Source organism: Engystomops pustulosus, chromosome 3, assembly GCF_040894005.1.
Source record: "Engystomops pustulosus chromosome 3, aEngPut4.maternal, whole genome shotgun sequence".
In the NCBI taxonomy this organism is placed as follows: domain Eukaryota; kingdom Metazoa; phylum Chordata; class Amphibia; order Anura; family Leptodactylidae; genus Engystomops; species Engystomops pustulosus.
In genome coordinates, this window is record NC_092413.1 from 167,000,943 (window position 1) to 167,016,608 (window position 15,666).

Genomic DNA, 15,666 nt, shown 5'->3' on the forward strand with positions numbered 1-15,666 from the left:
TTCTGAGTAGGAGGGGTAAAGTGGCTACCAGGGCGTGGAGTAGCCGCCTCGTGTAACCTCAGATGCGGCTACTCCACGCCCCAGTAGCCGCATAAGTAAATTTGAATATATGTGTAATAAAAGTTATCAAAAAAGTGTGGGGACGTGAGGATTAGCCCTTAAAAGGGCTATCCTCACGTCCCATTGATCCACCTACCACCCAATCTACCTTTATAAGTAAATTTGTGGTGGTAGGTGTCCTTTAAGAGACCAAGTGCCCAAACTATAACCAGAATCCACTTATTTACCGCAAAGTGCCAACATTGCATTTTAAGCAGTAATGTATTGCTCCCTGCTCTTAAACATCTATTAATCGTATCGGCCCCTGAGGCCACATATACAGTTGAAAGAAGGAGGGCACATTCAGACTATCATTGTAGCTTCTCACCAGGGTCTCTCTGTACAGGAAGAATGTAGGGTCCAGTAGGATGATCTACAAAGATACTACAGTTCTATCAATACTTTCTCACTTTTACTGCAGTTCCAAACAGCTAATGCAGTGTCATTTTAAAATAGTACTGATTGCAGCATCTCTTAAATTGCCTGGGTCTGCAGGAAGATTTGGTGAATTTGGTCCTGTTTGGTGAGCTCTGTCTTGGGGTCAGTGCCCACAGAAAGGGCTCTGAGTGCCACCTCTGGCACCCGTGCCATAGGTTCGCCACCTCTGCCTTAGGATATTGGTAATTTACTGTACATTAGCCTTAGGCTTCAATGATCAGTGGTAACAATTATCAAAGTTGTCTGTAATGAAGCTTTATTGTTAATCCTGGTTCTTAAAACAATCCAACATTTTTAAAATCCAATTGTCACAAAGACCGAAAAAATAGCATTTATAAAATATTATAAATATATAGTTCTGATTTACATATAAATTCAACTTAAGAACAAACCTACAAAACCTATCTTGTACGAAACCCGGGGACTGCCTGTATAAGGTCTACTGCCCACCGGTGAGTTTGATGCATCATGTGCTTGCTGGAATGTCTGGCCCGAATGCTCCGAAACCATAACTGACATGCTGAGTTCAGTTCTGGTTGCTGAGTATTTGGGCCGGACACAATGCAAGTTTGAGGTGAGCTGGATGCATCAAACTCGCTCATGGACAATAGGCCTACAAAAATCACAATGCAGATGTACACATAAGGTAGACATAAAATAAATAATAATAATGCATCTTTATTTCTATAGCACCACCATATTCAACAGATATTTACAGATCACGGGGTACATATACATAAGGCCGCGGTCACACGTACCGCTAGGCGCCCGTCATAACACGCGGCTAGCGCTAAGGGGGCAGTCCGATCGCATGCGTTTGGGCCGAGGACCACCCCCTGTGCGCTAGCATCGCGTTATGAACGGACGCCTAGTGGTACGTGTGACTGCGGCCTAAGATATTACAGAGTAAAAACCGTTAGATGCAAAAATAGGAGTGAGGGCGCATACACATGATGCATTGCGTCGCTTTGTGCGTTGCGTTTTTAACTTATTACACTGGCTTCAGCCTTGATTACATGCTAATGTTACATTGCGTTTCCACTGCATCTGCTAAAACGCAATGTAACCTTAGCATGTAATCAAAGCTGAAGCCAGTGGAATGCGTCAAAAACCCAACACACGACGCAACGCAACGGATTGTCTGAATGCGCCCTGGGGGCGCGTTCACACATTCCGCTAGCGTTGCGTTCATATGGTGACACTAGCGCACAGGGGGCGGGGCTCGGGGTGATCACATATGCATTTCCAGAGGGTTATCAATCGCATGTCTTTCCCAGGAAACGCATATGCGATCGGCCCGAGCCCTGTGCGCTAGTTATGAATGCGACACTAGCGAAACGTGTAAACGTGCCCTGAGGGTCCTGCTCACAAGAGCTTGCAATCTATGAGGTATTACACATGCAAGTGGGAGGTGGTTTGGCCAAAAAGTGTGTGCGGTTCCAAATGAATGCATTTTATTTGAAACGCAGATACGTTTTGGCCAAACGCCCTCCCACTTGAGTTTTGGATGTGTTTAAAAAAGTGAAAAAAACGCCACGTGGGAATCCGCCCACAGGTTGCTTTCACACACAAGTTTTCAGATGCAGTTTATAAAGCCAAAAGCGAATGTGGATTACAATGAGGGAGAACATACGATTGTGCTATGCCTCCATCCATTCCCCATTTGGACATCATAAACTGCACCTGTAAACTAAACATGTGAACACAACCCAAGAAGCAAAACTGATTTGTTTTGATATGAATCAGAAACGTCACATGTGTCACAGGACTAAGGACATAGTCAAAACGTTTCCAATCGCAGGGTCTCATTATGGATCCAGTGAAACACATGCGAATATTTACCAATCACGTGCGTTTCACTGTAAAAGTGTTCGGCCCGAGACAACGCCCCCATTGCGCTGGCGCTGCATGTGACCTGGCCCTTAGGCTTCTCTGTATGCTGAAGGCATATGATGAAAGCACTGGCAGTTCTAGAACATCAGCACTTTTGTTTCCTAATCTAAAATTTGGAAGACATGTTTTAGAATGAATGTGATTTTGAAGATGAATATTTTATAAGGGGGGCAGGCACACTGTCCCCTGTGATATGGGAGCCAATGATGATGCACTGCTGCTGCCTGATCCGTAGTGACTGCTTTGCAGTAAACTATAAGGCAGAGTGAGAGAAGCTGAAGTATAGAGCATTGATCTGGGGAGAAGCAGCCAGCCTGAGACATGACATTACTGCACAGCCTCCCATACTGACCGTGCCTGCGTATATAAAGTATACATACGTAGTGAGCTCCTTCTGTCAATTATTAATCATCACTTTCAGGTTTTCTATATGGGAGGGTATTTTTGAAGTAGTGGCAGGAAATTGGGAGGGGCAGACACACCTGTGATTCAATCCCACTGACTTTTCACAGGTCTGACTATAGCTGCACCTGCAGTCATCCTCAGCACCAGTTCTGCACTTACCTGCTGGCAGGTCAGAGGTGAGGATCTATTGTGGGAATATTGTAGGATAAGGTAAGTTAAAAAGATTCTGCTTTACAGTCATGAAAAGATGTCATATATAGGTTCTTAACCTTTTTTTTTAAAAAAAAAGTTCAAGTTCTTATACTTTTAAAAGAACAAACAATGATGTTGTGTATATTGTGATCTGGTGACAATCATGTGTCATGTAAACACCTTGTTGCCTAACTTTCTGTCAGTTCCCATGATATCGTTTAGGTTCCCTACAGATGTAGCAGAGTTTAATGTGTTAATTTTTTACTCCTTGGGGCACATGTATCATAGTTTTTCGTCTGCCAAAAGTTTCCTGAAGTTGGCATTCTTAATCATTGCAATATATCTTAAGTTTTCCCCTTTGTGATACATGTGATGAGTTGCCTGTTTAGTCTCACTCTTGAGCCTTTTTGTGGTGTGGGACTTTTTAGTCCCAAATAGTAGTGAGTGTGGGTGTAGCATGCTCTGTTTTGAGACTTATAAGGCAATTATATACAATTTCAGAGCCCAAAAGTCGCACAAATTGAATAAACATCTGGGCTCCAAAGATAAATCTGGCAAACTGCACTAAATCCTTGAGGCCGCTAACTTTGGTATTCTGCACCTAAAAAGTTGCACGAAAAAGGAAAGAAATAGGAGTGATACATGTCCCCCATTGTTTATTTACAATCATTCTCACATGGAATGGAAAATTTTTAGTTGTCCTAAAATGTTGTCCTGTAGGATAACATGGGAAATTCAGTTTTGCTACATCTGTAATGAGGATACCGTAGGTGTTATCAGGATGTAAAAAGTATTGCTTTTATATTGCACAAATGTATACTTTTTCTATGAAGTTGTGTTCCAAATCCACACGTAAAATGTAATACATAAAAACAAGATTTTCCAGATTTTAGTTGAAAAACTTGTCTGTCAAGTTTTCTGACATGAAACATTTTAAGGTCCGAGACTCTCACCTATTTGTATCTTTCCAGTGATGGTAAATGATTAGGAGTTGTTTTTGAGTAACTGCCTGGATGTGTCCTGTTATCTTATTGTGTGTGTACTACTGGTTATATCAGGTGGCTGGGGATCAGCATACAATAGACGCAGCTTGTTGTTCTGTCCATCTGATAGAAAGTGTTTGTGGTCATTATGGCTTGCGGTTACCTAATAGCTTGGAGTAGCCACAATGAATGTGTTTACTTGTCAGTAAGTTGTCAGGCAACACCTCTAGTAACTATCTTTTAAAGCTTCAATTACAGACAACTTTGTTGATGTCTTTATGTGCCGTCTTGGAGTGTAGTAGCAGATTTGACAGCTAGAGGATGTTCTCCACTTAATTCTACTCTTCTCTTTTAATATATTCAATCTTCTCTCCTCCAGGTCCTAACAATTTAAGAACCTGCTTGTTCGGATTACTCATTATATTCTGAAACAGGATTCATGTTCTTTTTTGAGAGGTGAGTAGTTTTAGTGCATCATGGTTTGCGATAATGTACTGACCAGAGTAAATTCATAGCAAGTGTTACTTATTAACTACTATGTCATGAAATTATGTCATCTGTAACTCACCTGAGTTTTGACATTTGTTTACTTCTAGTAGATTCCATGTGTCTGCACTGCATTCTGGGAAAAATTAAGTTTGTCTTATGAAACGAAATCATGATCCATCTGGGAACTTTTGACTCTTGACTAGCAGGAGGACTTCACATACAGACCTATCATATGAAAAATTTATATTCAGAATATATTTAATTGTCTTCAATATCAAAAATGATGATTTTTTTTTTTTGTTACAATGTATTAGTTTACTGCATATTAAAATGGTAATGTGGAAATAGAAGGTTTATGACAAGAGGGGCTGCATGGGTTATGGGGACCCCATGGAGATTGTTCCCATTATGACCTGGACACTATTGTAAACATTGCATTATAGTTAGGAGGGGTAGCGGCTTTACATTATACCCATAGAAGATGGGTTACTATTGCCTGCAGGACAACAATGGGCAGCTACATGCACAATCAATATTATAATTGTTTTCCTTGTAGAATTCAAAATCTACACTTCAGGTTTATTTCTGATTGTGAAATGTCTGCAACATGTCGAAAGATCTTTCCCGTTGTTGTACTAGGCCAGCATTCATCCTGTAGATCCAGTTCCATGAACTAAACTCATTGCACAGGACGGGAGTCCTTGTATCCATGCAGAAATATGGTGCAAGGATACCCTGTCTGTTGTCCGAACTCCAGTGATGGTACCAGGGGCAGATTGAGACTGCTATGGGCCCTGGGCTGTAACAATATTATAGTCCCTACAAGTCCGGAAATCACATCCTACAAATGGTACTGCAATCAGCTTCTTGGGGAATGAAGGATGCGTCCGTTTTGCCTGCTTTCAATCTGCGGTTTCAGGACTCTTGGAGGATCTTCAAAAGGTCTTGAGATCGCTTTTGTGTACATCTGTATCGAGAGCATGAACAGATGTATGAGGATCTTCTAGGTGAAGGTCCTTTTCTGTTTAAAATCTGGTGGGTGTTTTGGGTGGTCATGGATCTCCCTAAAAGCTTGGGCCCCAGCCTAGCACCCAAATATCATTATCCACTACTTGGTAGTACTGTAGGATTGGTTGCAGAATTGGCGCTGCACTCCAGCCGGCAGACAGTCCTTGCACCATATTTCTGTATAGATGCAAGGATTCCCCTCTTGTGCAAGGTGTTCAGCCTGAGCCACCAGACTAGCAACAGGTCTGTTTTCAAGGGCACAACACATTTCCCAGCTGCAGGGCTAATGCTGTGGATTTCCAAAATGAACAATCATTGAGTGTTCTCTCTTTCCAGTATTTTTATGGTCAGGAAATGTTGAAGACTGTAGAATTTGTCCAAAATATGGATGCATCTTTGACTTACTCCTTTTTTTTATAGCTTTTTTTTTTATCCTATTAAGATCAATTTCCACCCAGTACTGATTTGTAATGCTGATGACTTACTTGCACAATCTCCACTGTATGGCAACAAGTGCTTTTACTGTCACTTGGCTGCAATGTGCACAATGTGTGACAGTGTAGGTGGGGCAACTCTAGATGCTATAATGCCATTTCCCAATAAAGTGTCATCTGGCAAAATGCAAAAATCATACTCAACCTATTCTGTTTATTTTTTTTTTTTTTTTTTTTTTGTAATGGATTTTTATTTTGATATATTTGAAGCCTGTGAACTGTATGCTCTATGCCAGTGATTTTCAACCTTTTTTGAGCCCGCGGCACACTTTTTATACTTAGAAAATCCTGAGGCACACCACCAACCAAAATAGCACAAAATGACACTAAAACAGTCATAAAAGGCCTCACTTTACTAATAAAAAGCCCCTAGCTGCCTCCCTTTACTAATAAAAACCTCTAGCGGCCTCCCTTTACTAATCAAAAGCCCCTGGCGGCCTCCCTTTACTAATAAAAACCCCCTAGCGCCCTCCCTTTACTAATAAAAACCCCCTAGCGCTCTCCCTTTACTAATAAAAACCCCCTAGCGCCCTCCCTTTACTAATCAAAAACCTCTAGCGGCCTCCCTTTACTAATAAAAACCCCCTAGCGCCCTCCCTTTACTAGTAAAAACCTCTAGCGGCCTCCCTTTACTAATAAAAACCTCTAGCGGCCTCCCTTTACTAATAAAAACCTCTAGCTGCCTCCCTTTACTAATAAAAACCTCTAGCGGCCTCCCTTTACTAATAAAAACCTCTAGCTGCCTCCCTTTACTAATAAAAACCTCTAGCGGCCTCCCTTTACTAATCAAAAGCCCCTGGCGGCCTCCCTTTACTAATAAAAACCCCCTAGCGCCCTCCCTTTACTAATAAAAACCCCCTAGCGCTCTCCCTTTACTAATAAAAACCCCCTAGCGCCCTCCCTTTACTAATCAAAAACCTCTAGCGGCCTCCCTTTACTAATAAAAACCCCCTAGCGCCCTCCCTTTACTAATAAAAACCTCTAGCGGCCTCCCTTTACTAATAAAAACCTCTAGCGGCCTCCCTTTACTAATAAAAACCTCTAGCTGCCTCCCTTTACTAATCAAAAGCCCCTAGCGGCCTCCCTTTACTAATCAAAAGCCCCTAGCGGCCTCCCTTTACTAATCAAAAGCCCCTAGTGGCCTCCCTTTACTAATCAAAAGCCCCTAGTGGCCTCCCTTTACTAATCAAAAGCCCCTAGCGGCCTCCCTTTACTAATCAAAAGCCCCTAGCGCCCTCCCTTTACTAATAAAACCCCCTAGCGCCCTCCCTTTACTAATAAAACCCCCTAGCGCCCTCCCTTTACTAATAAAAACCTCTAGCGCCCTCCCTTTACTAATAAAAACCTCTAGCGGCCTCCCTTTACTAATAAAAACCTCTAGCGGCCTCCCTTTACTAATTAAAAGCCCCTAGCGGCCTCCCTTTACTAATTAAGAGCCCCTAGCGGCCTCCCTTTACTAATAAAAAGCCCCTAGCGCCCTCCCTTTACTAATAAAAACCCCCTAGCACCCTCCCTTTACTAATAAAAACCTCTAGCGGCCTCCCTTTACTAATTAAGAGCCCCTAGCGGCCTCCCTTTACTAATTAAGAGCCCCTAGCGGCCTGCCTTTACTAATTAAGAGCCCCTAGCGGCCTCCCTTTACTAATTAAGAGCCCCTAGCGGCCTCCCTTTACTAATTAAGAGCCCCTAGCGGCCTGCCTTTACTAATTAAGAGCCCCTAGCGGCCTGCCTTTACTAATTAAGAGCCCCTAGCGGCCTGCCTTTACTAATTAAGAGCCCCTAGCGGCCTCCCTTTACTAATTAAGAGCCCCTAGCGGCCTCCCTTTACTAATTAAGAGCCCCTAGCGGCCTCCCTTTACTAATTAAGAGCCCCTAGCGGCCTGCCTTTACTAATTAAGAGCCCCTAGCGGCCTGCCTTTACTAATTAAGAGCCCCTAGCGGCCTGCCTTTACTAATTAAGAGCCCCTAGCGGCCTCCCTTTACTAATTAAGAGCCCCTAGCGGCCTCCCTTTACTAATAAAAACCCCCTAGCGGCCTCCCTTTACTAATTAAGAGCCCCTAGCGCCCTCCCTTTACTAATTAAGAGCCCCTAGCGGCCTCCCTTTACTAATAAAAACCCCCTAGCGCCCTCCCTTTACTAATTAAGAGCCCCTAGCGCCCTCCCTTTACTAATAAAAACCCCCTAGCGGCCTCCCTTTACTAATTAAGAGCCCCTAGCGCCCTCCCTTTACTAATTAAGAGCCCCTAGCGGCCTCCCTTTACTAATAAAAACCCCCTAGCGCCCTCCCTTTACTAATTAAGAGCCCCTAGCGGCCTCCCTTTACTAATAAAAACCCCCTAGCGGCCTCCCTTTACTAATTAAGAGCCCCTAGCGCCCTCCCTTTACTAATTAAGAGCCCCTAGCGGCCTCCCTTTACTAATAAAAACCCCCTAGCGCCCTCCCTTTACTAATTAAGAGCCCCTAGCGCCCTCCCTTTACTAATTAAGAGCCCCTAGCGCCCTCCCTTTACTAATTAAGAGCCCCTAGCGGCCTCCCTTTACTAATTAAGAGCCCCTACTGGCCTCCCTTTACTAATAAAAAAAAGACCCTAGCTGCCTTCTCTGTACAAATAATAACCTTATATACTTACCCTTGATGTCTTCTTCCGCGTACCTTCACTCCTAATGGCGATCCGCCCATCTTCTGTAGCTCCTGCAACGCGCGGCCCATGTCACGTGACTTACGCGACCTGACGTCAGGTCGCGTCAGTCACGTGACATGGGCCGCGCGGTGCAGGAGCTACGGAAGATGGGCGGATCGCTGACGCGGGCCTTGTTGGTAAGTATGGGGGCAGAAACACGGGGGCGCGGCGGCAGCGCTACACAGGGGCTCCCCGCGGCACACTCAACCATGTGTCGCGGCACACTAGTGTGCCGCGGCACACAGGTTGAAAATCACTGCTCTATGCACACCAGTCATGCCCCGGTACAGATGCTCTCAATCAGGATGTCTTTGAGGTTGGTCATAAAGTGTTACCGGACAGTACATCCGAATCCACCCATCCTGTGCAAACTGGGTGTTATAGGTTTACAACATTTGTATTGGTTTATTATGTATGAGCTTAAGTGACTTGTATACGTGCCTTGTAACTGGTCTAACAACTAGACACAAGGAACTCAGGGGAACCTGCTTAGTAATGCTGCCTTTTCTTCTGAAACTAGCATTTCAGGTTTAGTGGATCAAACACAACCTTCTAGAAACATTCAGCACCTGAAACAAGAATGTGTACATGACATATTTTTCTCATCACCTTAAGGCTGGAGACACGTAGCTTTTTGTTTTTCTTTTATGATGATTTTGCTACAGTCAGGGATGGATTCATTTAAGGAGCAGTATACTCTTGGACTGAACTTCAACAAGTTTATTGGGGATGTGATTAAGCCTGAATATATTTATAGCAGACTGGCATCAGTAGGAAATGGCGAGTGGATAGCCACACTCCAAATACCCTGGCACGCAAAGGGCATCTGACAAGTCTATTATTACATGTATTTTAGGGTGTGTATCCCAGTGTTACTGAGGGTCTACTGACCCCAACTCACATCCCATCATCTATTTTATTTTTTTGCATGTTGTAATGACAGATGTTTTATCATCATATGATGCAGAGAAGTCGTGTAGAAAACCGAGAAAATAACCAATGGTATGGCACTGTTAGTGTATGATCCCACACCAGTATATATAAATCCAAAACTTTACTAAAAGACCATAATTGGATCTAAGTATTTCTGTAGCAAAATCAGTATTACACCACCAGCAACAACGTTTCACTTATACTTCTCTTCTCTTAGTACGGGGAGGAGACCACTTTAAAGTCTTCTAAGACTCGTGGGCTCTGGTGTGACTTCATTCCCTCAATTTGGGCCCTGACAAGGCACTGTATGCCCTGACATTGCCACTGATGCCCCATAGAGCTGGCCCAAAATTGGTGAATTGATTTGTTTAAAAAAAAAAAAAAAAAATTGAAAAAGGGGAAATTTGGTTAAGGTAGCAAAAAAAGTCCTCTTTAAAGTTCTGTATAGGGACATTAATAGTGTTGGGTCATCCGTAGGATAGGCCATTAATGTTAACAGGTTTTCCATCTCTCTAACACTTTTAGGCCCTCCTGTCTGGCATGTGTCTTTCGTTCTTTTTTTTATCAGCCAAACGTCTGTGTCTGCTACCACTCCTCATCCTGTTCCGCCCTCAGCATTTTGCAGACAATTTGCTACCAGAGTTTTATCACTTGTCTATTTTAGGCAGTTTAAGTGCAGCTTTATGAAGTATTAAAACACTTTAAGCAACAATGAAAATGCTCTCTGGGCATTGATATCTTCCATTGGTTTGGAAAATCTTGGCAGGTGCTGCACTAGCCCCGAGGGTAAAGAAAAGTTTCTGTAAACTGTTACGTATTGCTCCTGTGGCAATAATTGTTTGCATAAAATTGCCTTTGTCTTAAACCATGTTGACATAACCTTCCTTTTCTGATGGATCCAAGCCCAGTGAGATGAGAAAATATAATCCGACAGCAAAGATCGAGTATGTGCCTTTACCTCAGATTGTTGCAGAAATCTATGACTAACTTATTGAACCTCATTTTTAGATGTTAAATGGTTGCAGAAATAGGCGTCTTGTTTGAAATCACTCTAATGGCCCTTTGACCACAAATAATTTTGGTCTGAGGATCTTGCTATGTGCACCTGAGAAGTTTACAGGATCGAACACAGAATTGCAGAATGTACATGCTGAGTTAAATCTGATTCTAGGTTCAGTCCGGTAAATCCTGTAAAAGCATGGAGCAGTTTTGTTGGGCCAAACTTGCTCGCAGGCAGTGGGCTTAAAGGGGTATTACCATGAAGACACGATTATTAAATATACTCAGGATGACAAAAGAACACATTCTCTAATTTACTGTTATTAACAAAAATACAGCAGATACATTTCATAGATATAATTCCAACCTGTTTCTATCAGTCCTGGTGTACACACTTTTAACTGTCCCAGCATTCCGACCGTAAATCTTCTATCTTCTATGGTCAGGCAGGGCCAATTCTTCTCATGAATAGCTTCTCCTATCTGCACGATACAGTGTGCTCCACCCACACTCTAGAATTTTACACTGATCATCACTGAGAGTTATAGCTTTAGCTAAAACTGCAATAAGACTGAGTAAAATTTTAAAGTAAGGGGGTTAAATTAATCTTTATTCTGTAAACATTACTATTAATTCGAGAAATTTCTTTTCTTCAACGGATTTTACAAAATAGCTGAATAGCCGTGACTCCCGTAGAGGTGACTAGGGGTTACAGAAACGATGAGTCAGCATGAGCTACATTGTTTCAATACCTTTACCTCCATGGGAGTTAAGCAAACAGTGTAGAACATCTGAGTTCAGTTGTTGTTTCTTCAACTACTTAGTACCTTAGGGAAACAACAGGACAATAACCCATTTTTTCCCATCACACCTATCATCTGAACTGTGGATGGGGGGGTAAGGGTATGAGCATTGAGGAGAAGACCGCTGAAACCTCCCATTATTCATGAAAACAGGAGCACACAAGTGTCTGAGTGCTCATATTAATGGAGTATTGGTCCACATATTTGGCATTCCATTCACTGCTATTGGGCTGCAGGATACATGTAGGTGTCCCACTAAAACCTGAACAGAGCACCGGTCAGGTATGTGCACTATTGCTATATACAAATGGAGCACATAAGACACTTGCAGATCCCATTCTTCTGGGGTCCCAGTGTTTTTCCCAACAATTATTTTATGTGGATAAGGAAATCTCCCTTTCAGCAAAGAGGTTATGACATTCATCAAATATTAAATGAGGATGTAGACATAGGGGGTGGTATTCATTATTAAATTTTAAACGGAAACTGGTTCCTCCACCACCCCCCCACCCCCCTTGCTGTGCTTGTTGCACCATATTTATTAAGTGCCTGCTCCACAATATTGATGGTTTTCCGCCACTCTTTTTTTTTTTTTTTTTTTGCCACACATGTAGAGCTGCAAAAAGCTACAGGGCTTTATTTCACCTTAATGAATGTGTGTTCTAAACCTGTTTTTGGTCCCGCACCACAATCTAACATCCCAGAGAGCACAATTTGTGCGCCAAAAACGGACCCTGCGCTCAAATTGATACATGTCTGCCAGGAAGTTCAGGTGTAGCTATCGCAGCCCGGTTCTGGTACATGAGTTGGCCTATAGACCTTACTTCCTCATAACCAGACATAATTATCTTACATTGTGCAGGTCCTGCTAACAGAATGTACATTGGAACATGGAGTTTAAAATTGTTTATGAAGATTAAATTGTATTAATAACCTCTTTTTGTTCTCTCCTTTATAGGTTTGGTGCTACAATTGCACTGATAAAGATGGATGTAAAACATTTTAAAGATTACCTCTCGTGGCTGTACTATCAATATCTCCTTATAACCTGCAGTTATGTTCTGGAGCCCTGGGAGCAGTCCATTTTTAACACTGTGCTAGTGACAGCCATTGCAATGGTGATTTACAGCTCTTATGTCTTCATACCGATTCATGTCCGTCTGGCAGTGGAGTTTTTCTCTGGGATCTTTGGCGGACAGCATGAAAGCACTGTTGCTCCAATGAGCTGACGTACTCAGCCGAGACCCTCAATGGATCTATTTGATTGCTCTTAGGACTTGCTGGAACTGCAGAAGTTTACATAGTATTTCCACTGTACATAGACTCCTACATGGAAGAAATATTTTGAACTTCTTCTTATTTTCTAATTCATGGATCATTGAAATTGTGTTAAATATTAAAATAATTGTCTACCTTGTATATAGAGTAAAATAGCATTGCGTTAATACCAATCCAAGATGGGGTTGGTTAAAAGATATAGAGAATAATTACAACGTAAACAGAAATAGATTCCACACGGAAATCATGAGACTGTGGGGAGTGGTAGGTTTGGCTCCTGTCTTCTTTAATCTCCTCTAAGAAAACTAAAGTTTACTGTAACTGAATTTTATACTGTAAATTAATGTTTTCCGGATTAGCCCCTACTATGCTGCTATTAACAAACTATATGTATCACAAAGTGCTTATTTTCTATAAGATTTGGGACAGAAGTATCAGGTGAGTAATAGGTTCTTTAGACTTAATCATGAGTACGAATAGTAGCATAATCCCATAAAAAGTGAAAGTCTGTACTGCTTGGAAGTAATGTTGAGAAGGCGATAATCATGGTAAGACAATGAATCTGCCTGTCGAGGGCGAAAATATCATCCAATAATCAAGGTAGTGTTATTTGGCTCGGAAGAATTTGAGATCCCTTGGGTGAGACACCTGCTTAGGCAATGGACTACATGAAAATAAAACTGATTGGATTTCTTTACAGATCAGTCTAAAAGAAGATGGATAAAGCACAATAAAGGTGATACACTTATGTACAGGTGCTGTTTATACATCGACGTCGCAATCCATGTGTCATTATTTACCAAGACATATCTAATATTATTTAGGAAACCAAGCCTACTATACTGTGAAATACACTCATGTTGCTTTTTTTGGTGAAGTTGAACCCTTAACAAAGTGAATATAATTGGCTGCTTTTGTCAACTTGTTTCTGTTAATGGATTAAACTATCCCCTTTAGATTACAAAATAGAAATTTTAAAAAATGAAGCAAAAGAAATAAGCAATAACTGTAAAATTGGTTCACTAGTCTAATGCACCAAATGATTATTCATTGGACTCTCTGTAAATAACTTGTGTTCTGTTCCTGTGTTATTTATCTTATACCTGTCGTATCGTTTTAGCGATATAAAATTATGTATGAAAACTCTGTTTTGAATACTTGAATAAAAAGATTAAAAAAATCTTGGATTGTCATATTTTAAAGTGGTTCAGTCAGCAGGGGAAAATATATATAGAATTTAGCTATGTGTGGTTTTTAGCCTATGTTGGAGGTATATTTTTGGAGGATCTTTTAATGTCTGCCCCTGATATCTTATCTTCCTGCAGTGATGGCAAACCTTTTAAAGACTTGGTGCCCAAACTACAACCAAAACACACTTTATTGGAAAGTGACAACAAAACAGTTGAAAGAAGGGCAAATTTGGACTTATGTTGTAGCATCTCGCTATGGTCCCCCTGTACAGGAAGAGACATGGGGCCTAGAGGAGCTCTGAAGATCCTCCCCTTTCCACATGTTCTTTGCAGTCCCAAGTGTTGCTTTAAAATGGCACTAAGAGCAGCATTTCTTGAGTCGCCTGGGACTGCAGGATGATTCTTTGAGTTCTATGTCAAGTGCTATGTTGATGGCTTGGATGCGCAAAAAGAGGGCTCAAGAGTGCCACATTTGGCACCCGTGCCATAGGTTTGCCACCACTGTCTTAGTGAATAGGCATATGATGAGATCACTTATTGCCATTGTAAAAAATATTGTATTTTATATATAATTTTTTTTCTGTATATGGCAGTTCACGGGTTACGTAGGTTTAGTAGGTTTTTTAAGTTGAATTTGTATGTAAGTTGGAACTGTATATTTTATAATTGCAACCCCAGTCAAAACATTTTTCGGTCACTGTGACAATTGAATTTTAAAACTTTTGGGTTATCATAAGAACCAGGATTAACAATAAATCTTAATTGCAGACACCTTTTGATAACTGTTGCAGCTGATCATTGTAGCCAGAGACTAAAGTACAGGAAATTACCAACATCCAGAAGGGCCATTTGTAACTTGGGTTCGGGTGTTCTTAAGTAGGGGACTGCCTGTACCGGTATAAGGCACCATTCATTTGGCATATGCCTTGTAAATGGAGCCCTATGGATATAGTTAGTAAATACATAACCTTGGTTCTAGGTCCTATAAAGCCCAAGATCTTGATGTCTACCACAGCTTCCATTGACTTTAGCAGGTTTGTTGCCAAGATTTCTAGGGATTCCTTGGATAACATATCTGGGTGCAAATATTGTTGGCTATTCTAGTGGAGCCAAACAATTCTAACTAGAATTGGCTCCAGCCTAGGACTACCCACCTGACCATGGAACGCTATATTGGCATATTAGTAGCTGCATCCTGAATTAGCTGGTTTGCGCTGTCAACATGAGTTTTTTTTATCACCTGGGGTCACTAAAAAAAAATTGATTTCCCCCCCCCCCCCCCCCACCTTTAGCTTCAGCGTTATTGCAGCCATAGGCTCATACATATGTTGTGGCTTACAAGAACAAAAATTGTGCCATCTACAGACTTTTCTTTTCTTCCAGAGGAGTGGTCCCCCAACCTTCTTCCTTTTTTTTTTTTTTTTTTTTTTTTCCCGTCAAGGCATTGGCTGCACACAAGAAAATTTTGTTGTAGAAAATTACCAGTTGGCTAGATCGCAGTAACTCTAACCCCACCACCTTGTGTACCCACATGGTAAAATCCCACCTTCCGGTGACGCCCCACACTTTCTGATATCCTTTTTTCTCCTGCTCCCTACTTTTAATTCCCCCTTCTCTCTAGCCCTCCAACTTATTATGCCCCTTTCTCTTTAACGCTCAATTTTATATTGGTTTTCATGTAGCAACACATCTGTATGACCCCATTGGAGCCATCATGCTTATAATGTCTACCCATACTCCTCATTTAATATTTGCTAGAAAAAAAATTAGAAACCCGCAGA

The 15,666-nt window shown here is 41.7% G+C and overlaps 1 protein-coding gene across 2 annotated transcripts; it reads left to right on the top strand.

Annotated features, from left to right (window-relative positions):
* Positions 1–1,092: 1,092 nt before the first annotated feature.
* Positions 1,093–13,865, top strand: SPTSSB (serine palmitoyltransferase small subunit B). Of its 2 annotated transcripts, XM_072142898.1 has the most exons (4): positions 1,093–1,111; positions 2,943–3,045; positions 4,390–4,466; positions 12,376–13,865. In XM_072142898.1, exons 3-4 carry the CDS (start codon positions 4,450–4,452, stop codon positions 12,644–12,646), a joined length of 288 nt encoding a protein of 95 aa, XP_071998999.1. In that variant the 5' UTR covers positions 1,093–1,111; positions 2,943–3,045; positions 4,390–4,449; the 3' UTR covers positions 12,647–13,865. The 2 variants fall into 2 exon arrangements, with proteins under 2 accessions (XP_071998999.1, XP_071998998.1); XM_072142897.1 differs by lacking the exon at positions 1,093–1,111 and having other exon boundaries at positions 2,878–3,045.
* The last annotated feature ends 1,801 nt before the right edge of the window (positions 13,866–15,666 follow it).